At 43.6% G+C, this 23,035-nt stretch overlaps 1 protein-coding gene across 1 annotated transcript; it reads left to right on the top strand.

The window, feature by feature from the left end:
• Positions 1-19,522: 19,522 nt before the first annotated feature.
• On the top strand, positions 19,523-20,722 carry LOC115472534 (beta-1,4-galactosyltransferase galt-1-like). The gene has a single exon (XM_030206828.1). It carries the CDS (start codon positions 19,523-19,525, stop codon positions 20,720-20,722), a length of 1,200 nt encoding a protein of 399 aa, XP_030062688.1.
• Positions 20,723-23,035: the final 2,313 nt, after the last annotated feature.

Here is a 23,035-nt window from a genome sequence, read left to right on the forward strand (position 1 = left end):
GTAAACAGGATCAAAACGGCATCAAGAGCCTCAATGCTCACGTCGCCTCCATAAAATGTCACTGTTATCATTTGAAAGAGAACTGTGTGATTCATTGGACTATGACAGAATTATTGATATATTCAACACCAAAAGACTGCGCCTCATTCTTTAGTGAGCATAGTTTCTCACCTTAATTTCCTACATACTATTATACAGCTTTGGAATTGTACGTTTATGCACTTACTGTTTTTGTATTAAAGCACACTGTACTGTTCTATTTAAATAGTTACACTTCTTGAGTGCATGTAACCACACCTGTACTTTGTTCTTGGTTTTTATTTTAAACTGTTTTTACAAATGTCCCTAGCCTTCAGGCGAAACATGGTCATGTTGGGTCATTTTCAATAAAGTATTTTTGGTTTGTTCTTCGTCTGTGATTCGTTCTGTCCTTTGATATACATTTCTTATAAAACAAAGTTGAAGGATATGTGCCAAACTGTGGCAATTTTATTTTGTCAGCATCAGAATAGAGAGAGAAAGCAGTAGAGCCAAAGGAAGGGAAAAAGTCTTCAAAGGTTATCAGGCATTTACATTTGTTAAGCAAAGTATATGCCATTACTGTGATTATACTGTTATGTGTGTTGACGTATTTGCCATTATAGTAGACATATCTGATCAAGTTTGATATGGCATAACGTAACTATATTTAAAACTATTGTTTTTTTCCCCACATTAAGTAAGTGGTTTATGTTGATGCAGGGCAGCTGTTGGGCAGAATACTTAGAAATCCATCATCAAGTGCATTCTACTTGCCCACCCATATTAGCTCTGGGCCCACCCAAAATCTCAGGTCTGGCTACGCCACTGCCATCACCACAGACTGCAGCTGGAGGAGGCATAGGTGGTGCGGCAGTTGGTGGAGGCATAGGTAGTGCGGCAGTTGGTAGAGGCATAGGTGGTGCTGCTGGTGTTGTGTCTTGTGGTTCGACCCCATGGTCCTGTGTCGGTTGGTGTGCAGGCCCACGGGTTTGCTGCTGTGTGTGGTGGGGCTGGAGGCCACTAGGGACAGCTTCTTCCTCCCACTGGGTGTCATCACCTGCATAGCAAAAGGGGAACAACTGTGTTGGTCCAAATATTCTGCATTTGTTTTTCAGCATTCATATACATAGCTCCACAGGCAAAGACCCAGCAAAGAGATGGTGAGGAATGGGATTGGCAGGCAAGCCACAGATGTCATTGTGCATGGTACAGAGCTGGAGACAAGGAATGCAGTGTACTGCAGAGACTGATGTGCAAGACAGCCACACAGACAGGTGGGTAGACATACAACTGTGAAAGGAGTGCAGAGGACACAGTGGCTAGAGCACAGAGGTGTGGGAAGGAGATATGCAGAGTTTGGTGATGGGGAAAAAAGGAGGGAGTGGGGAAGGCACCCAAAGGTGTGAAACAGTGCAAACCTACACACAGTGTATGTATTTGATTTACATTATATATAATATTGTAAATATCTTGACATCTATTATATACATTGCTCGAGACCCTCCCCACCTCCCTCTCCATATGTGATGGTTTGCAATGATGATATGCATTGCATGCTGTTCTTTTCCCCCTTTCCCTACTGAGGAGCACCACACTGTCCCCCACTTGTGTGAAGCACAGTGTAGTACAGCACAACAGATCCCCCAGCTCCCTAATGGTGAACCTACCTGAGCCCTCAGCCTGTGCAGATGTGTCCAGGGACCCAATGCCATGGATCCCCTCCTGGGGCAAAAGCCCATGGACGACGAGTTCAATGGGGGTCAGGTTTGCGGTGTCATTTCCTGGGGGGTTTGCACCAGCCTTTCTCCGCACATCTTGCCACAGCCGGTGCCACTTTCTTTTGCAGTCTTCCACATCTCGCCCTGTGTGGAACACCGCATTGAGCCTGCCTCTGACAGCCTCCCATTCCCTCTGCTTGGTGGTTGCGGCTATCCTCTGGCCGGTGGGCACAAACAGGTTCATGTGCCTCCTGTCTATTTCCTCCACCAGCAGTTGAACCTCAGCATTGGAAAAGTTTCCCTTGCAGGTAGCTGGTAGTTTGGGTGCCATTGTCCCAATCTAATGCAAAAGATTCGAAAATACGGAGAACGCCGCTTAAATACGCTCTTATGGCCGGCCATGTGAGAATGATATGGGCGGCTCTCACATAGCCGGCGTAGTTTCAATTATCGGCAAACGCCCTAACCGGCCACACCCAGATGGCCAGCCTAATTTTGAAAATTGCTAAAGCAAATGGCCGGCGTCATTTTGATTATCGTCAAAAGCCCTAACTCGCCGCCACTGCTTTCCGCAGATGGCCGCCGTAATGTTGATTCTCGGTAATGAACTACGGGTGTTCTCATCTGCACTGTGTTTGGATTGTACTCATCATGATGAAGGGTCACGAACTCACTAGCTGCTGTTCCCATTTGGAATCTTACATTTCCTTTATTGGAACCTCTTTAAAAGGGCTTTCTCTGTGCTGCACTTTATAGGTTTCCATTTATAGTATGGGATGGTTTAGCACTGCGGTTTTCCCAAATGTATGCTTTTCTATATATACTGTGTGTGTTGTTTTGGGTTCCTGGGGGGGGGGGGGGGGGGGGGGGGTGAGTTTTTGGCTAATGGTTGAAAGGGGGGGGGAGATTTAGGACACTTTTGTAAAGAAAACTGATGTGTGCACTTTGTTTCAGACTGGGTGGTAGTTGCTAGCCTAGCATATACTCTGCAATTTCCACATCGGACCAACTCTGCATTCTGTACCCTCCAGGACCTCCTTCCTGTGTGTGATATGTTGGCTCAATGCCCCCCCCCCCCCTTCTCTCTCTCCTGTGTTGAAGTAGCCAGCATCTGGTCCCTTGGAGCCTACAGATTCCAGCACCACAAGTTCTAGGTAAGCTCATACCTCTCAGCCACCTCTTCCCTTTCTGCTATGTAGTTGCTAACCAAACACTTCTTGCATCTTTGCAGGACAGTTGGTCAAGAGGATTGCAAGAGACAGCAGTGGACTGTAATACCCTGACCTCAGAGAGCCTTGATTTGTTCAACCCACTTCATTGTACAGATGTCTTGTTCTCTATTGGACACAATCAGCAGTGGCTGGCTGTGGGGTGGGGGTGGGGGAGGGGGAGGGGAAGAGGCCCTGAGAATGGATGTGTGCATCCCTCATAGTTAAGGGTTCCCCATTCTATCTGTCTCTTCACTGCACTCAAATTGTACCTCTATTTTCACCTGGTTCATAGGTATCCACAGCTGGTAGTTTGTGTCCTTCTTTGCCCCTCATGCGTCTCCCCGCTAGGTTCCATCCTTCTTTATGTGGTGAACTCCAGTCCCCTGTTAAGAAGTGCCCACCCATTCTCAGGGTTGTTGGGGGTGGGGGGAGAATGCATACATACATAACAATATATAACAAATCAGTTACCATATATGTTCTTTACTATGCCACTGCTGTATATTATTGCAAAGTTAATTTACTGCTTGCATTGTTTTAGTATGTCAGTAATACAGTATTCTTGATGTAGCTCTTGTAAGCCACATTGAACCTGCATCCAGTGGGAACATGTGGGATATAAATGCTTTAATTAAATAAACAAATGAATAAATATGCCCTGAATGTCTTTTCCACATTATTAAGCACAGTCCTACAATTGTCTATAATTATAGAACCACAACATTTCTACATTCCAGCCTACAAACCAGGGGCGTAGCTACGGGTGGGCCTGGGTGGGCCCGGGCCCACCCAATTTCAGCTCAGGCCCGCCCACCCAAGCGCACACACACTGTGCAGCAGCGTGGCGACCACGGCAAAAACGGCACCCGCTCGCTCTGGCTCAGCTGAGCTGATCTCTCCAGGGCAGGCTCCAGCCCGATTTCGGACCCACCCACCCAAGCAAGCAGCAAGCGCATTGCGCACACACTGCAGCAGTGCACGATGTCACGTGGTTGCGGGCTCCCGCTCAGGGCCGGCTCAGCTGATCTCTCCAGCAGGCTCATCCCACCTACTTTTGGCTTGGGCGGCGCTGGAAAATGCACTTGTTGCAGCAGCAGGTCCCATCACGGTCGCGCAGCGCGTTGTAGTTCCCTCGACCCATATGATCCTATGCGGTAGTACCATATGATGATGTGGCTGCTGTGCACGGCGGCATGCACAGCCTCGCTCTCATTCCGCTCGCATCTGAGAGCGGCCAAAAAAAATAGCTGCACATGCACGCAGGCCGGGTTAAGTATTGAACTAGAGCCTCAGCCTGGCCCTGCCCTGTGGAAACGTGGGAATTGGAAAGGTTCGAGTGAGATCATTCGAGAATCGAGTTCCTGCCAGTGCCAGCCCAGCCCAGCCCAGCCCAGCCCCAGCCCAGCAGGTAATACAATTGGAAATGCTTTTTTTTAATCATAATTTTAACATCACCATCATGTATTTTTTTTTTTAAATTAAGGTAGCTGGGGCCTGGGCACAATTAAAATTTATATATATATATATAGTGCCCACCCATATTAGCTCTGGGCCCAGCCAAAATGTCAGGTCTGGCTATGCCACTGCTACAAACTATTTTCAAGGTGGCCACAGGTACGTGGCTACTGAGCCCTTAAGTCATGTGAGAGCAAGGGTTTCTGGTTACAATTCCTACTCCAAATTACGTGCAGGTGGCTATAGCCTGTTGGTTGGAGTGGCCTAGTGGTTAGAGCACCGGTCTTATAATACAGAGGTTGCCAGTTCAAATTCCGCTGCTGCTCCTTGTGATCTTGGCCAAGTCACTTAACCCTCCATTGCCTCAGGTGCAAACTTACAACCCTCCTGGGACTCAAGAAGCTGTGAGCAAACTCACAATCACTACAACAATATACATTTATATCCCCTAGCCTAGGCCCTTCTGTACCTGTGGTATTGTATTGCAATTGTGAAGAATCAAACATCCATCTAATGTTTTAACATTGGTTTCCCTTTTCTGTTGAGCACTATATAGCATTGCTCAATGTCAAAAGATGGCCCAGCTCCTTGTAACATCTTTGTGGCCCCCACCATTGTGGTTTGATTGTGGGTGAGGGTGTCTGGTGATTAAAGAGCAAAACTTGTCTAGGGGCTACCTATAGATATCTCCAAGTTTCTACTTGGCAGTTCACTAGTGCTACACAACTCTGTGGTGTGCAGCTCTAAGGTAAAGGGGGGAGGAAGAAGAGGCTAGATGGGCATTTATGTTCCTCACCACAAATGCCCACCCAGCCTCCCCCCTTACCATACAGCCATGCAGATTGGATGGAACAGGTGGCCTTCTGTATGGCCACACATCACACATATGTACCCAAGTTTCTCTGTCACAGTTCACCTGTCATGCAATCCATATTGCTGCCTCCTCTCATATGAACCCCAGCATTTGATAGCATGTAGTGCAGAAAGAGAGACACACACCCTGTTATCTGAAAAATATGCAACTTATATTAAAATAATCCAAAACAATACTATTTACAATATCCCCCCTCCCTCCCCCCAAATGTCCTTTATTGACGGCCACGTCTTCCTGGCTGAATGGCCGTGTACAGCAGGCTAATGAGCAGCACCAGGAGCAGCGTCACTGCCCTATGGTGCTGCTCATTAGCCTGCCACATTGCCCCCATCTGCTGCCTCATTGCTGTCACCTCCTGCAGCAACTGGTTTACCCCATCCACCAGTTGCTGCAGGAGGCGCAGTGCTGGGGCAGGAGATGGGGGTGGGGGTGGTGATGGGGCTGCAGCTAGGGATGGGGGTGGGGATGGGGTAGAAAGGGCAGGGGGTGTGGGCCCTTCATCATCCCCCTCAAGGGGAGGCATGTCTGGCCAGGCCTCCTCCTGCTGGGCCTCCTCCTCCTGGGCCGCCGCCTCCTCCTCCTGGCCTGCCTGCTCCTCCTCCTCCTCCTGGCCTATCTCCTCCTCCTCCTCCTCCTCCTGGGACGTTTCCTCCACTTCCTCCTCCTCCTGGGCCGCCTCCTCCTGCCGCTGGTGCTCTGTGTATGTAACAGGATTGTGGTTGAGATCAGCACATCCAACATAGCTTACATAGTGCAGGAGCTGGCTGGCCTGAGGCGGGGGATGGGGTGTGAAATGCATGAGATGAGATGACAGGGAACCGTGAATACTGGTGTGACTCTGAGTACACAGGCAGACCACACTCATTGCTCAGCAGCATGTTTGCATTATAATTTGTGACTATGGTTGGCTGACTATTTTGGGTTTATGTTGATTTATTTTGTTGGTTTTTTTTTTTTTTTTTTTGGGGGGGGGGGGGGGGGACACATAAGTTTAATATGAGGCAATGACATTCACTAAGAGTAGGACCTCAGGCAGGAATACCATGGAACAGTATCTACCCCAGAAAGAGGGATACAGAAATGAGGCATGCCATCTTATTCATCTCACAGGAGGTTAGTTGGAAGTTGCAGCCATACCTCAGGCCTTGATCTGGGATAGAGGTGTTATGACTTAACTAGTTGCTTATTAGTCACATGGAAACTGATATTGTACAGGACATTTGCAGTATGAAATACATTTACAAAGGAGTACAAGTGCCCTGTTTATAATACTTACGTTGATCCCTGAGGCGCCGTCTTGCCGCCCTAATCATGTGAGGGCTCTGTAAGCGGACGCGGCGGTACCTCCACCGGAGGTAAATCTTCTGCAAGATATAAGTTTGTACACCAGGAGTCAGGGGATGGGCCTTCTTGCCTTCAGCACCCAAATTCATTTGTAAATCAAGTAGAAGAGATTCAGAACACTGGGTGGGGGGGAGGGGATGTGAGGACGGAGAGAACCTTTGTGTGCAGTATTGTAGGGATGTGGCAATGGTTTTAATTTCTACTACCTACATTATATTAATGATTGTGCATGTACACATATCATTGATTATTGAATGCAGACTCCAGTTTGTGCTTACACTACTGAGGGAGCTGTTATATATGTAGCTACAGGAGGGGGGGGGGGGGGGGCTGAAACACTTACCTGTGTAACCTGTCCCTGATCTCGGTCCAGGTTCTGAGGCAGATAGCCCTGGGGGTCAGGTGGTGGTGGTAGGGGAAGAGAACATGCCTGTGCTTGACACAGAGGTAAACTAACAGCAGGTTCTCTGCAACAGAGAAGTTCGGCTCCCTTCGCATCGACATATTTGTCAGTGAAAATGGGACCACGTGCGTCGCCTTATATGGCCGGCCATGCGTGATGGCCACCCTTACATGCAAGGCTCCATATATGGGTCGCCATTCCATATATGGATAGGTCAGCACTTGCACGTCTCGCCATGTACAATGGCTCCACACGTGGCTGGCTATGACGCATGGCCGTCTGTGACACATTGCCGTCATGCATGCGGGACCTACGTGCGGAGTTGCCCTTATATGGGAGTTTTCATATATGGATCATTATCACAAATGTGAACTTCATACACAATATATTTCCCGTAGCTGCATGTTCCGCAAGTACAATGCAGTTGCGGACATCCAGATACAGGGAAAATTTACGGAACAATGAAGAATATCAAGTACAGTAACATTTCTCAAGTACCGTATTCTTAGTATACTTTGGCCGGCCCTGATTTGGCCGGTTGGAACCGCGAAAATCGAATGTTTCATGGCGGCATTTTTACTATGCTTTGCCCGCATCAAATTTGGCCGGCCTCGATCGCGATAATGGTACGTTTATGGCCGGCCATATTAGTTTTGATTATTCCTGCCTGTTTTCACCCGCCTATATGAAGCCGGCCAAATTCTGAGTTCGCCGGCGTTTCGATTATGCCCCTCCACGTATGACAGATCTGCCAAGTAATTTTAGGCCGATGTCCAATTTGTCATTTTAGAAAAGGTGGTTTTTAACACAATTTAATCATGCAATTATGTTTCTTATAAAACAAAGTTTGAAGGATGTGTGCCATTGCTGTCATTATTTTTACAGGATACTGTGATATGTTTTTAGATGTTTGCCATTATAGTAGACTTATGTCTTGTCAAGTTTAAGTGTTGCTTGTCTAGTAATTAATATGCAAAATTTTATGTTCTATACACTATTAATCAGAGGGTAGAAGAGACCAATTTAAATCACATGAGAAGAGACCTCTCCTAGGGTGCCAGCTAGAGCATACACTATTTAGCCAATAGCACATTACACAGGTATGCGTACACTGACCTGCTGCTTTTCTGTCCATTTACAGACACAAAAGTGGCATATACTCTGAAAATTTGGGTGTGCAATTGGTTGGGTGGTGTGTGCTTTGGCTGGCACTTTTGGGAGAGGTTTCTTCTAAATTTTATGTATTTAACAGTTGTAATCTGCCTAGAATTGTGGGATAGTGCAGGATTGACATTTTTAAATTTATTTAAAATTTTCTGTGTTCCATAAAGTATGTATGTGGTTTATGTTGATGCAGGACATCTGTTGGGCAGATAATTTTGTCATCAAGTGCACGCTAAGGCATTATTTAGACTATCCCATGAAGCACAACTCATACCTATATACATAGTGCCCACCCATATTAGCTCTGGGCCCATCCAAAATGTCAGGTCTGGCTACGCCACTCCACCTACCTCGAGGACTCCTGCTGTGCAGGGCCCCAAGATCGTCCATCATCGGACCCAACCCCAAGGCAACATGTGGATTCAATGTTGTCAGCACCAAGGAGCCTCAGTGACAAGCTTTGGGCAAAGGCCAAGAAGCATCATCATCAGTTGCCAACACATGGTGCTGGGAGCTCCAGGGCGTTGAAGGATTCGGCACCAGAGAAGCGTCAGTGCCGGGAGGACCACTCGCTCTCCCAGCAGCCAAGATCCTTCTCCCATATCAACACCAGCAGTTCTGCAATCTGCACCCCAGACTTTCCCGGTGTCAACCTTCAATGAGTGCCATCCAGGTTTTGTCTCCCTGAGCTGCTAGATGGCCTCATGCAATGGGTTGCATCGGGGGGGGGGGGGGTGCGCTTGTGTCTACCTTGCCTACTGGTGCGGCTTTCGTCACTGGAATCGAGACGGTAACAGACTTCTAAATGCTGTTCTTGAGTGCGTGGTTCCTCAAGGTCGAGGCAGGTTCGGTCTCCACACTCCCATCAGGAGGTATTGTCTGACACTGAAGAGGAGTGCTCATGGGATTCAGAGGAGGATCCAAGGTACTTTTCCTTTGATGAGTCCTTGAAAGAAGAAAATGTCCTCTGGAAAGCCTTTCATTCCCTTCTTTTGTTAAGGAAATTTATTTATTTATTTATTTATTTATTTATGTATTTATTTATTGCACTTGTATCCCACATTTTCCCACCTATTTGCAGGCTCAATGTGGCTTACAAAGACCTGTTATGACGTAGCCATGCCAGGGTAGAGAGTACAATTGGTGTTACAAAGAAGACAAGGAAAACAAGAAGATTTGGTCAAGTAGTTATAGAGAGATACATTCTGAATAAAGGTGGATGGGTATTGTGTTATAGTTGGTTATGTGTTCTCCTGGTAGGCCTTGTTAAAGAGATAGCTGATGCCTTTCATTCCCTTCTTTTGTTAATGAAATGGCTGATGCTCTTCCCTTTCTTCTGGGAGGACGAGCCCAGGGGCACCATGCTCGAGACGTTGATATCCACACTTTTTGTGGTCCTTGCTTTAATGCTGTAATCATCCCTGTTTTTATATATAATCACTCGAAGTAGTATAACAGGAAGTTTACTGGCAATGTGGTGGTTTAATTCTCCTCCGATGCTGTATTAATATTTCATTGCGCTTCTGTCAGCCTTTAAGGGCACTGATAATTGTTTGTCATACATAACAATAAGTGCATCATTTTATAACACGGCACTTTTAGATATTTTATCATTATATCGCATTTAGTGTTTATATATGTGACTTTGCTGTGCCATGATGTTGTTTTGATTGCAAGACGTTTTGTATATAGTATTTTTTTAAACACATCGCACTAGTCATGTCAATACACAATGTAGTGTCAATACACCCTATGATACCTAAACTAATGTCATATTATTAGTCTTGATCCGCTCTATTTTTATTTTTTTGTTTTTTATTAATTCTTTTTGATTTATGATTATAGGGATTCCCGTTTGAGCTGGTTTTTTCTTGACTTTTATGCACCATATGTGAGTAACATTTTTATTGTTTACATTTATCTTCATTTATTTTTATTTTCATTATTTATCTTTCATTTTCATTTTTTTATAATTTTTCTTTTTCCTTATTTATTTTTAATTCGTTTTTTTTAGTTCAATACATACTACCCAATTTCCCATTTTTTGGTAACGTGGAGGGGCATAATGGAACAGAAACGCCTATCTCCATGGGCGTTTATCTCCGAGAACGGGTCCGTGAAGGGGCGGGGCGGATCGTATTTTTTAAAAGAAAAAGACGCCCATGTTTTATTCGTCAAGGTATGAGCTGGGCGTTTTTGCTTTTCAGCGATAATGGAAAATGAAATCGCCCAGCTCAAAAACGAATAAATCCAAGGCATTTGTTCGTGGGAGGGGCCAGGATTCATAGTGCACTGGTCCCCCTCACATGGCAGGACACCAACCGGGCACCCTAGGGGGCACTTTTACAAAAACCAAATAAAAGGTAAAAGAGCTCCCAGGTGCATAGCACCCTTCCCTTGGGTGTTGAGCCCCCCAAATCCCCCTCAAAACCCACTGCCCACAAGTCTACATCATTACTATAGCCCTAAGAGGTGAAGGGGGGCACCTACATGTGGGTACAGTGGGTTTGGGGGGGTTGGACGACTAATAGCATTAAGCAGCACAATTGTAACAGGTAGGGGGGGGGATGGGCCTGGGTCCACCTGCCTGACGTCCACTGCACCCCCTAACAACTGCTCCAGGGACCTGCATACTGCTGCTTGGGAGGAGGGTATGACATTTGAGGGTGAAAGTAAACAGTTGTGAAACATCATTTGTTGTGGTGGGAGGGGGTTAGTGACCACTGGGGGAGTCAGGGGAGGTCATCCCCGACTCCCTCTGGGGGTCATCTGGTAATTTAGGGCACTTTTGGGGGCCTTATTCGTCAAAAAACAGGGTCCAGGAAAAGTGTCCTAAATTCTAGCTCAAAACTGTTCCATTATCGGCGAAGGGCGCCCATCTCTGTTCGGCCGATAACCACGCCCCAGTTCCGCCTTCGACACGCCTTCGATACGCCCCCGTCAACTTTGTCCGCATCCGCGACGGAGTGCAGTTGAAAGCGTCCAAAGTTCGGCTTTCGATTATACCGCTTTATTTGTTTTTGTGAGAAGAACGCCCATCTCCCGATTTAGGTCGGAACTTGGGCGTTATTCTCGTTCGATTATAAGCTGGATAGTGTATTATTTGATTGTTTCCATGTTCACTTTTTTATAGTTGCCCCTTTACGAAGGTTTCAAATTAGGTATGTGCCCTTTTATTATCTCATTTATGAAATTTTTTATACATATTTGTATTGAAGTTCGTAATATATACCAGTGCCCTTGCTTTGCTGTTATGTGATGTCAGATTTTATTATGCTTTTACATATATGTTTATATGCACTGTCATACAATTGTTGCATTACATACACTTCTTTTATATATATTTTCTTATATATGCTCTTTTATGTACATGTGTGTATATATATATATATATATATATATATATATATATATATATATAATTTATATTGGACAGTGCATAGCGATATGCTTATTCATGTAATTATTCTAGTATACTCTCTATGTATACTTAGTAATATTCCATATTTTATTATTTGTTTTTTGTCAATTTATATATTTGATATATTATGCTCGTGTGTTATATTTTATTTATTATGATCTATGATAATTATTATATATTTGTTCATTGTAGCCCCTGACGCAGCCCTAGGTGGGCGAAACACGGCCTGTGTCGGGCGATTTGTTCATACACGGTATCTTCAATAAAATCTTTTTGTTGTGATATTGATCTGCTGGCTTTCTTTCCCATATTGGATTTTGCAGATCGTTTGCCTTGTTGTTTTTTGGGACCCTATAATCGTACCAGCTCTTCACAAGTATCCACTTGCGAAACTCAGTGCATAAGTTGTCGGGCCTGGACGAGTCACTTCACAAGTTGGTCAAGCAGCAGAAGATATGTTGAAAATTCTTGGCCGGGGACACTTATGACACTTTTGATGTGGCATCCAGGATCTCTGCTCAGAGTATAGCAATATGCAGGGCTGCATGTTTCTGACTTTTTACAAACCAAGGAGGATTACAGCATAGGTTCAACCCCTTGGCTTGCCGGTCTGTTCAGGCTCAGCTCCAGCGTGCTCATTCATGTCAACAGCGTGCACCTAAGGCTCCTGCTGCTCCCCAGTCAACATAGAAACATGATGGTAGATAAGGGCCAAAGGCCCATCCAGTCTACCCATTCTCAGTAACCACTAACTCTTTCCTAAGGGATCCCACATGCCTGTCCCCATCCCCACGACCTCCACCAGGAGGTCATTCCATGCATCCACCACTTTTTTCATGAAAGAGTATTTTCTTAGATTCCTCCTAAGCCTATTTCCTCTTTATTTATTTAGATTTTGCTCACACCTTTTACCAATTTTGTAGCCACCCTCTGGACCGACTCCATCCTGTTTATACCCTTCCATAGGTGCGGTCTCCAGAACTGCACCCAGTACTCTAAATAGGGCCTCACCAGAGACTTATACAAGGGCACTATCACCTCTTTTTTTCCTGCTGGTCATCCCTCTTCTTATGCAACCAAACATCCTTTTGGCTTTGACCGTCGCTTTTTCTACCTGTTTGGAGATCTTAAGATCATCAGATACAATCACCCCCCAAATCCCGCTCTTCTTTCATACACAGAAGCACTTCACTCCTTATATTGTACTGTTCCCCTGGATTCTTATAACTCAAGTGCATCACCCTGCATTTCTTAGCATTAAATCTTAGTTGCCAATTATCAGACTAGTCTTCAAGTTTCACTAGATCCTTCCTCATGCTATCCACACCCTCAGGGGTGTCCACCCTATTACAGAGTTTGGTATCATCCGCAAAGAGACAAACCTTACCAGACAGTCCTTCCACAATATCTCTCATAAAGATGTTAAAGAGAGCTGGCCTGAGGACTGATCCCTGCGGTACACCACTGATAACATCCCTTTCCTCAGATCAAGCTCCATTTACAACTACCTTCTTTCTCCTTCCATTTAACCAATTTTTAACCCAGTGAGTCACTTTAGGTCCCATATCAAGGGACAAGCTTTTGGCTTGCTCCAGCAGAGCATAGCCACAGTAAAAGTGTCCATCCCGGCTGACTTGCCGGTTAGGGAGAGGCTGAAGGTTTTCCATGAAAGGTGGCCCCTTATAACCTCCGACCGGTGGGTCTCCTAACATGTCCTTCTCAAATATGCACTCAAAGACTTCCAAATTGCCCACTGTGAGCTCATTCATTCAGCTATCAGCACAGGCAGGTACTTGCAGAGGAACTCCCTGCCCTTCTGAAGGCCCAAGCAGTCAAACCCGTTCCACCAGGGGAGGAAGAGAAGGGATCGTATTCCAGGTACTTCCTTGTGCAGAAGAAAATGGGGGGAATGCGTCCCATCCTAGACCTAAGGGCCCTGAAAAAATTCCTAGTCAGAGAAAAGTTCAGGATGGTTTCCCTGGGCACCCTTCTCCCAGTGATTCAGAAAGATGATTGGCTATGCTATCTGGACTTAAAGGATGCATATACTCACATCTTGATACTTCCAGCCCACCAGAAGTACCTTTGATTTTGACTGGGAACACATCACTTTCAGTACCGCATGTTGCCTTTTGGCCTCCCATCAGCTCCCAGGCTTTTCACCAAATGTCTAACGGTAGTTTACAGCATCGCTACATAGACTGGGAGTCCATGTGTTTCCCATGTCTCGACAATTGGCTGGTAAAGAGCAGCTCTCTGGAAGGAGCTCAGGAGTCCATGCGAATGACTATTCAGGTGCTCGAGTTACTAGGGTTCGTTTTAAACTACCCCAAGTCCCATCTTCGTCCTGTCCATCTATTGGAATTCATAGGAGCCCTGCTCAATACACAGAAGGTTCGAGCCTACCTTGCAGAGATGAGAGCAGACACTCTTGTCACACTTACTTCCAAGATTCGAGCCTCTCAGCAGGTCACAGCTCGGCAGATGTTGAGATTGTTGTGGCACATGGCTTCCATATTGTATGTAACTAAGAATCAAGATGGCAAGCGATCTGCAAAATCCAACGTGGAGATAAACAAAGCAGATCAATCAGTGATATGGTTCAAAACTTTATTTTCAGAGTTTTGCCCGACACAGACTGTGTTTCGCCCACAAGGGCTGCGTCAGGGGCTCTACAAAAGCAAATAAAATCAAATACAATTAAAAACATATATATTTGTATAATACTATATCATAAAACATTAATAATCAAAAAGAAACCATATCAGATATATAAAATCAATCAAACTCTTGGAAGGAGAAATCAAATATCGTCAAGGAAATAAACATAAATACCTACATAAACCTATGTTTACAAACATACAAATTTGAGTAACACAAATAAGACAATCATAAATTCTCTGTTATGCATATGATAATTATCTGAAATAGAGATAACTGATTTAGATAGCATAAGAACAATAGTCCAAACAATAATTAACATAATACAATATAATTTATACTTACATATATAAAGAATCAGACTCACAACAATTATAGCAAAATACTTCATACAATTTTATCACTCAATAAAACTCACAAAAAGAATTATATGGCAATATATATTTATAATACATTTAAAATGTCAGTTATAATTATATATATACAAAGAAAGGTAAAATAGAATATTAAAAGGACCAAAATAAATCATATGATTCAACAAGACAATGGCCACACAGAAAAGATTCTATGGCAATACTTATTTAAAATGTCATTTGTTATCAGTTATCTCTTTCAGAAAGGAATGGCATATATGTTGGATGAATACCTTAATAGGAGAAATCTATTACTATAATGTTACTTGAAAACATACATAATCAAAATAATAAAAACATAGATAACTCACAATAGTCCAAGCAGGACATGAGATTGAAACATAAAAAACCAGCAGGGTGCTTTCCTCAATCAAGGTGAGGACACTGCAAACAAATTGCAAAAAGTAAGAAAAAAAAAAGAAGGAAAAACTTGGAGACTTAAAAAAATTTATATATATATATTTTAAAAGTGAAATCTTCCTTTAATAATGATAATAAATCGCCATAGCAGTTGTTATCTTATTTAATAAACAGAGAGCTAACATAACACAAACAGGCTATATACATAGAGCTCTCAATCTCTACACTTGCCTTAACGAACCATTACTTGCTACAAAGAACTAGCAACAGTCCACTATATAAAGCAAAGTGAAACTGAACTGAAAACATGGAATAAAACCAGAGCTGGCAAGTCAAACTGTGTCGAAAAATACTTATGCACTCAAAAAATCTACAAATTACTTAGCTTCTCAAAATCATGGTTAAGAGGACCTGATTTTGAGAAGCTAAGTAATTTGTAGATTTTTTGAGTGCATAAGTATTTTTCGACACAGTTTGACTTAGTTTTTTGAGAACACATATATACATTTGTATTTTGAAGATAATATAAAATTTGAAGAATTTAAATTTGAATAATTTAAAGGTTGAGGCCGATGATGAAGCAGCGCAGCCCCTGTGAGCGACAATACATATAGCCAGGGGCTTCTTGAGGCCTTTCCTTTATACATTAAGAGTGTGATGTTGATTGAGCATACAATATTTGATCCCCTCATCTCGATTTGGATTATTGGATAACCAGTATAATTGAACAAAGAGGGGTGTGATATGATCTGAATGGTTCACAGTAGTGGAATAAAATATAATATACATCATACAATCAAAATACCATCATATAATATAGGAGTACAATACAAAGTTAAATAAACTACAAAGGAGATGATTTTATTATGACTCCCTGATTTGTATGGTAAGTATATGCTTAATTTACTCTTGTGCATATTTCTTTAAAAAGTATCACAAAGAAATTAAATGCAAACTTTTACACCTTCTTCTCATTTGCCGCACCAGGGATCACTAGAGCAGCTTAGTAAAAGAAGCCCTAAATGTTACAATGAGAAACAGAGAATTATGCATAAAGAAACATTCCAAAATAGTTATACAAACAGCTCACATCAAGGAGAACTTTTAATTATGGAGCAGCAAAACAAAAACAAAAAAACATTTCACGAAGAACTGAAGTACCCTTCTTTTGCCAGCACAAAAGTTTTCAAATGGGTGGGATCAAGGAAAATATAAGAATTATTCCCATATCTTACCAAACATTTACAGGGAAATTTAAGAAAAAAAATGAGGCACCTAATGCCAATACCCTAGATTTTAACTGAAGGAAACTTTTCCACTTCAATTGAGTAGGCCTGGAAACAACAAGGAACAGCATAATAGACTGCCCAAAAAGGGGACATTATAAGCTTTCAACACAATTTTTGCAACTTAAAAAAAGAAAAGTTGTTTATAATATTTAAACATCACGTATCAAGAAAAACACTTATTGATTAAGGAAATATGCAGATCATTGCTTCAGGAAAATAACTTTAAAAATTGATAAAAAAGGATAAATAATTACCTAGAAACAGCCTGTAAGACCACAAAAAAAAAAAAAAGGAAAGGCGATTCACGAAATATTAGGGCATTATCTTAAAGGAAACAAGTTACAAATAAAATACACAGGAATATGCTAAAAGAAGATGGAACCTAACTACCATATCTCTTGCCTCTTCTCATAACTCCAGGAGTACAGCAAAGAGGACATTTATTATCTAAGAAATTTTTCAGCTGAATGGGTCAAAAAATATAGGGGCCCTTTTACTAAGCCACATAAGCGTTTGCACGTGCCCAATGTGAGCCAAAATGGAGTTACCACACGGCTACCATGTGGCTCTTGTGGTAATTTCATTTTTGGCGCATGTTCAAAAAATCATTTTTATTTTTGGGCACACCTATTGGACGCGTCCCAAGTGGCACTTGACGCACGTAGGTCATTACCGCCCGGTTACCGTATGAGTCTTTACCGCTGGGTCAATGGCTGGCGGTAAGATCTCAGACCCAAAATGAACACATGGCAATTTTGATTTTGCTGCACGTCCATTTTCGGCAAACTTTTTTTTAAAAAGGCCTTTTTTTCCAGACACAGTGCAAAATGGATCAGTGCGTGCCCAAAACCCGCGCCTACCCTACCGCAAGCCATTTTCAGCGCACCTTAATAAATGGACCCCATATTTTTCATTAGCATAGTTCACCACACCGAAGCAGAAAAACTGGAACACAAAAAGGTGGTCCACAGGAAGTATCTCACCTTCTCCAAACCAGGAAGCGCTTACATCTCTCTTGGGAGGCATAGGAAATATCTGGAAAAGTATTTTACAGCTTATTTTACGTGTGTGTGTGTTGTGGGGAGCTTTAGTGGGGCTCAGACCTGATGTCTGTATCTTCAGAGCACCCCTTTGAATAACATAAGCAGACCTCAATAGTGTGTCTTTTATATAAATGATGTATATGAATGCTAACCTGTCCCCAACACTGCCCCTGGAAATGTCTCTACTACATGCACATTTTTACCTTCTGGTATTATGAACAATTTAAAAGAAGTGGTTTCTGCCCATAAAACTCTGTTTTATATGTGAAAATGAGCTTCTAAAATTACCCACAGAATGTTTCTTTTACAACACAGTATGTGTTGTATAAATGCTCTTCTTCCTTTTCAAATGTTTTAAAAGAATTCTTAGAATACACTATAACAAAAAAATACACAGGTGTGAAATCACAACTTCCCTAAAGAAAATATTCATTCATGACTCGAGACCATTGTTCAAAGAAAGGCAATTTTAGCAATAAAGGGAAAGAAAAGCTTCCAAGAGCTCCAAACCCAAAGGCTTAGAGCTAAATGTGATCACATAGATCTACTCCATCATTGGCGGAAAAACCTTCCCTTAATTTTAAATTATCCCAATATTTATACTCGTAACAAACATACATTAAACTTGTGATGTATGTTAAGAGTATTTTGGAACTGAACATTGTTCTTTTTGGGACTTTTTATAACATTTTTGTTTTTCAAGGACATTGGATGTATATTAGTTTTGTGATATTTTTTCCTAATCTGTAGTCCACAGACTTCTGGGAATTCATCAGGATGCTGCTGGCCTTGCCCTGAAAAAGGTCATAGAAAAGAGAGGAAACAATGGTAGCAGAGATGTCAAGTATTCAGGCTGGATACTTTCTGGCCAATCGTGGCTTTGAATTTATATCCCAAAGCAGTGTGGGGATTTTTAGTACCTGATCTTGTCCATTGAAGTCAGTGCCGAGAGTCCTATAATGCACTGTGATGGGGTAGTCAGAAATCCAGGACTGTCCCCAAATCTCCATACTGGAGCTGGTTAACTTGGTATTGCTGTGATAGACAGCTCTGCTTCCATTAGCAAACACAAGGGAGAGGAATAGCACTATGGCATGGAACTAAAGAGTTAAAGCATCTGAACAGCCCCTTCTTTGTTCTATGGAATCTCTTTCCACTCTAAAGAGGAAGTGCACATGGCAGCAGCTAGAGAGTAAGAGGTAGTTAGGAGGACAATGTCTGAAATGCCTTTATAGTTCCTAGGCTGCCATTTCTGGCCCCACAAGGAGAAAGTGACATGAGATGATTGGAGGACAGGGGAGTTGGGAAAAAGAGGCTGGAAAATGGAGACTGACTGAATTCAAAACATAAAAATTAGAAATAAATGAGGAATAAATTATTAAAAAAAAAAAAAAAGAAAGAAATGAGGAAAAAAAGAAGAAAACAAATGAGAATGCGAGCAAAAGAGTACCGCCTGGAGGTGGTCCTCACTCCTATTTGAAGCAGTACTGTAGGCAACACTAGTGTCCCCTTTAGCCTGGCACAGCACAATCAGGGCCACCATGTAAAAGCATATTTCATTTTTTTTCTTGTTCATTACAATTTTTTTTCCTGGTTTCTCTCGAGTTATTGATTTTTCCCCGGGGCTGTAGGGTTGATTATTACCATTGTTTTATTGTTACTAGAGTCTGTAGGACAGTTATTATTTTCTTTGTTGTTTTGTTATTGCCTGTTGACAATAGGTTAGCAATTACAGTTCACCTTGAAACAGCCTCATGGCTGATGTCATGGATGACTATGATAAGGATGCCAAAGGAGTCCAAATCAGAACATTTTTTTTAGAATATTGTAAGAGCTTGTTATAACTTTTCAATTTTTCTTCCAGATCTCTGTGACAGAAACATTGGAAAAAAGCATTCAACTCAGATGTCATACTATAATAGATATTTCGCTGGGGTTTACCTTCTTACTGTAACAATTATCTCCATGTTCAATCATCTACTAGACAAATCTTCAAGTCAATCAAAATATAAAATAAATATTACCCATAGACTGTGGAATGACATGGGCTACGGTCCCACCAATATTTTGCCTCACATATCATCAGCAACTAGAGATCTTGGGGTTGGTGCTGGAGATTGTCCCCTTCAAACAAAAAGATGTTTTATGGGCCCTAATATTACTCATAACCACCCAATCACACCATTAAGTGATAACAGAACTTTTATAATCTCAGCATACTATGACAATAGAAATAATTCTTCTATACGTGTCATCACAATCATTCACCATAAAGTGAAAGAACTGTACTGCTGGTTCCCCTGTTCTCCAGATGGCAATGTCTCCATAACGAAAGCAAATATACGTATGCACTCTGACAGATGGGGATTCCCTTACTGCACAACAGATTTACTTTGCTCAGAACCCCCAGCCTGTGATCCAAAATATGTTTCAATTCATTGGTCCTCTGAAGGAGATATGAACCAGCTACCCACATTTGAAATCAGAAATCGTGAACCCACAACATTCTCTGCAGAGTTTACAGTCTGCATTTCTACCATGTTTGGGAATTACAGCAATGTCTTACAGTTCATACAAGCTATAGAGATGTATAAACTATTAGGAGCACAAAAAGTGGTGATCTATAAAAACAGCTGCAGCCAACTGATGGAGAAAACTTTGCAGTACTATGTCACAGAAGGTACCGTAGAGGTGATTCCCTGGCCAATCCACAAGTATCTTGATGTGTCTGACAAATGGCATTATTCAATGGATCCAAAAGACATTGGCTATTATGGACAACTGGCAGCATTAAATGACTGTGTGTACAGGAACATGTACACCAGCACGTATGTAGTACTCAATGATATTGATGAAATAATTCTGCCCATTAAACACCTAAACTGGAAGACAATGATGAACAGCCTTCAGACTGTTCATCCAAACACTGCAGCTTTCCATTTTGAAAATCATGTCTTCCCCAAAACCGTATTTACCTCTGCATTCAACTTTTCAACCTGGAATACTATACCTGGAGTTAACATATTACAGCACATTTACAGACAGCCTTGGAAACCAAATGCAGAAAAAATTATAGTGGATCCAAGGAAAGTAATTCAGACATCTGTTCACACTATTTTGCAAGCCTATGGGAAGAAAAGCATGATTGACCGAAACACAGCAATTCTTTTCCATTGTAGAGCAGCAACACAATCTCAACTAGGCAAGGAATCGCTCATCAGGGACACGACAATCTGGAAATACAACACATCTTTAATTCAAAATGTTGACAAGATACTGCAAGAAATCTTCGATGTTTCAGATTCAAACTTAAATAACACTGGCAGCAATCCACTCTTCCTGTAGCAGTAGTTCGTCATGGTCCCCCCACTAACCTTCCTGATGGCAATCCCCCATCTATCCACAAGGTCCACCACTGTGTCCTATGCCCACCCCCAACCCAAAGGAAACCCAGCATTCTCCTGAATTTTTGGCCCCAGTGCTTGACAGCTGCTAAGTAACTGCCAGGGGAGGAGGGGGTATAACCAGTGGTGTGCTGGTAAATGTTTAACAACATGCTCTCTCCCCGGTCAACCTCTGTGCCCCACCGTCCACCTCTGCCCCCCCCCCCCCCAAATTGCAGAGCTGGCTATAGCCGGGGAGAGAGCCTGGGGGGGGGGCGCAATGCATTACTCCAGGAAAAAAAATTAAATGATCCCAGGTTCCAATCTAATTCATGTTTAATGTGGGAGAAAATGCCATAAATAAGTAAATAAATATAAACTTTTAATGTTGAGCAACTGATTCTCAAAGTGGACATATTCCAAACACTATAATGAAAATAAAATCATTTTTTTCTACCTTTGTTGTCTGGTGACTTTGTTTTTCTGATCATGCTGGCCCAGTATCTGATTCTGCTGCTATCTGTCCTCTTAACTCCGTTTCCAGGGCTTCCTTTCCATTTATTTCTTTACTTTCTGCCTTTCTTCTTCATTTATTGCCCTATATCCGTAAGTAAAAGCTGGGTCCTCTGCAGACATGACTGTCCAGTGGATCCAGCTTCTGCCTATTTTCTTCATCCATGTGCAATTTTTCTCCTCTCTTCCTTTTCCCTCATCTCATCTCCTTCCTCACTTTTCCCTCCCCTCCATCCATGTCCAGCATTTCTTCTCTCCCTTCCCTCTCCTCCATCCACCCATGTCCAGCAACCCTCCTCTCCCCCTGCCCTCCCCTCCAGCCACCCATACCCAGCGATTGTCCTCGCTCCCCTTCCCCCCTCCAGCCACCGATGCCCAGCAATTGTCTTGTCTCGTCTGCCCGCCCTCCAGCCACCCATACCCAGCGATTGTCCTCTCTCCCCTGCCCCCCCTCCAGCCACCCATACCCAGCGATTGTCGGTTGTTGAGTGGATTCTTCGGGGCAGGCAGGAAAGATCCCCAGTCTTGACTGCCCGCTGCCGGCACTGACCCTTCCAAGCTGCCGGATCGCTCTCCAAAATTGCCACCGAGACTTACAAGGGCAGCCTCCAAGACTTCAGCAGAAGTCTCACGAAGCCGCTGCTGGAAGTCTCCGCAGCCATTTTTAAACAGCGATCCAGCAGCGGGGGAGGATCAGCACTGGCAGCGGGCAGGCAAGACTGGGGATCTTTCCTGCCTGCCCCGAAGAATCCATACACTGTGAGGGAGCCTGTAGCTCGAAGGAAGGAGGGAAGGACCCTGTAACTCGAGGGAAGGAGGGAGGAGAGCCGGCTCGCCCTGAACAACAACCGGCTCGCAAGACGGTAAAAAATTTAACAACTGGCTCTTGTGAGCCGGCTCCAGCACATCACTGGGTATAACCCAAGGCCCCAAAGACAACCACGGTGCTGAGTAAGGTGGTGGCCATGCCCAAGAACTCAACATATCCTGTCCATGCTGTTGTGGCACATCAGCCCCACCATGGGGTCCAACTCATCCTAGCAGAGGAGAAGCAGGATGCACACTACCCTCCCCTACTAGCTCAGGAGCAGGAGGCCCTCCACCCACCGATTCCTCTCCTCCACTGGCTTCCCGCTACGCAACTCTACCTGTGGGAGCATCCTTAGCAGCACCACTGCCCATCCCAACACCCCGCACTCAATCCTGCACGCCACCTTCAACCACAGATTCCTCTCCTCCACCGGCTTCCCGCTACACAACTCTACCCGTGAGAGCATCCATAGTGGCACTGCTGCCCATCCCAACACCCTGCACTCAATCCAGTATGTCACCTTCAGCTCAATAGGATCCCAACCTCGCTCCTCGCTATCATGCTGCTGAATCCCGCTTTTCTACCCTTCACTCCAGCCAAGGCGCCCTTCTTACCCCTCCTCCCTGTGCTCGCCGCTACTGCCAAGGTCAACAAAGCGTCAGCCTTAGATTAACATGCAGGCAGAAGTAGGGTCACCCTCCAGCTCTCGGGCTTAGTAATTCATTTGCATTACACTTTTATTCCTAGGCAATGGGATAAAATTTATAGACTGTACCAAGTCAGAATTACACCCAGGGCTGTGCCTAGGGTCTCTGATGCCCCCTGCAGACTATCAGTTGGCGCCCCCCCCCCCCCCTCCGTCTAGCAGAGCGGGAACAGAAGGGCGCAGGCAAGTAAGCCAGACCTCAGGAAAAAATAGCACTGTATGTATCCCTCATTGATAAGTCTCTG

The sequence above is a fragment of the Microcaecilia unicolor genome, chromosome 6, assembly GCF_901765095.1.
Source record: "Microcaecilia unicolor chromosome 6, aMicUni1.1, whole genome shotgun sequence".
Taxonomy (NCBI): domain Eukaryota; kingdom Metazoa; phylum Chordata; class Amphibia; order Gymnophiona; family Siphonopidae; genus Microcaecilia; species Microcaecilia unicolor.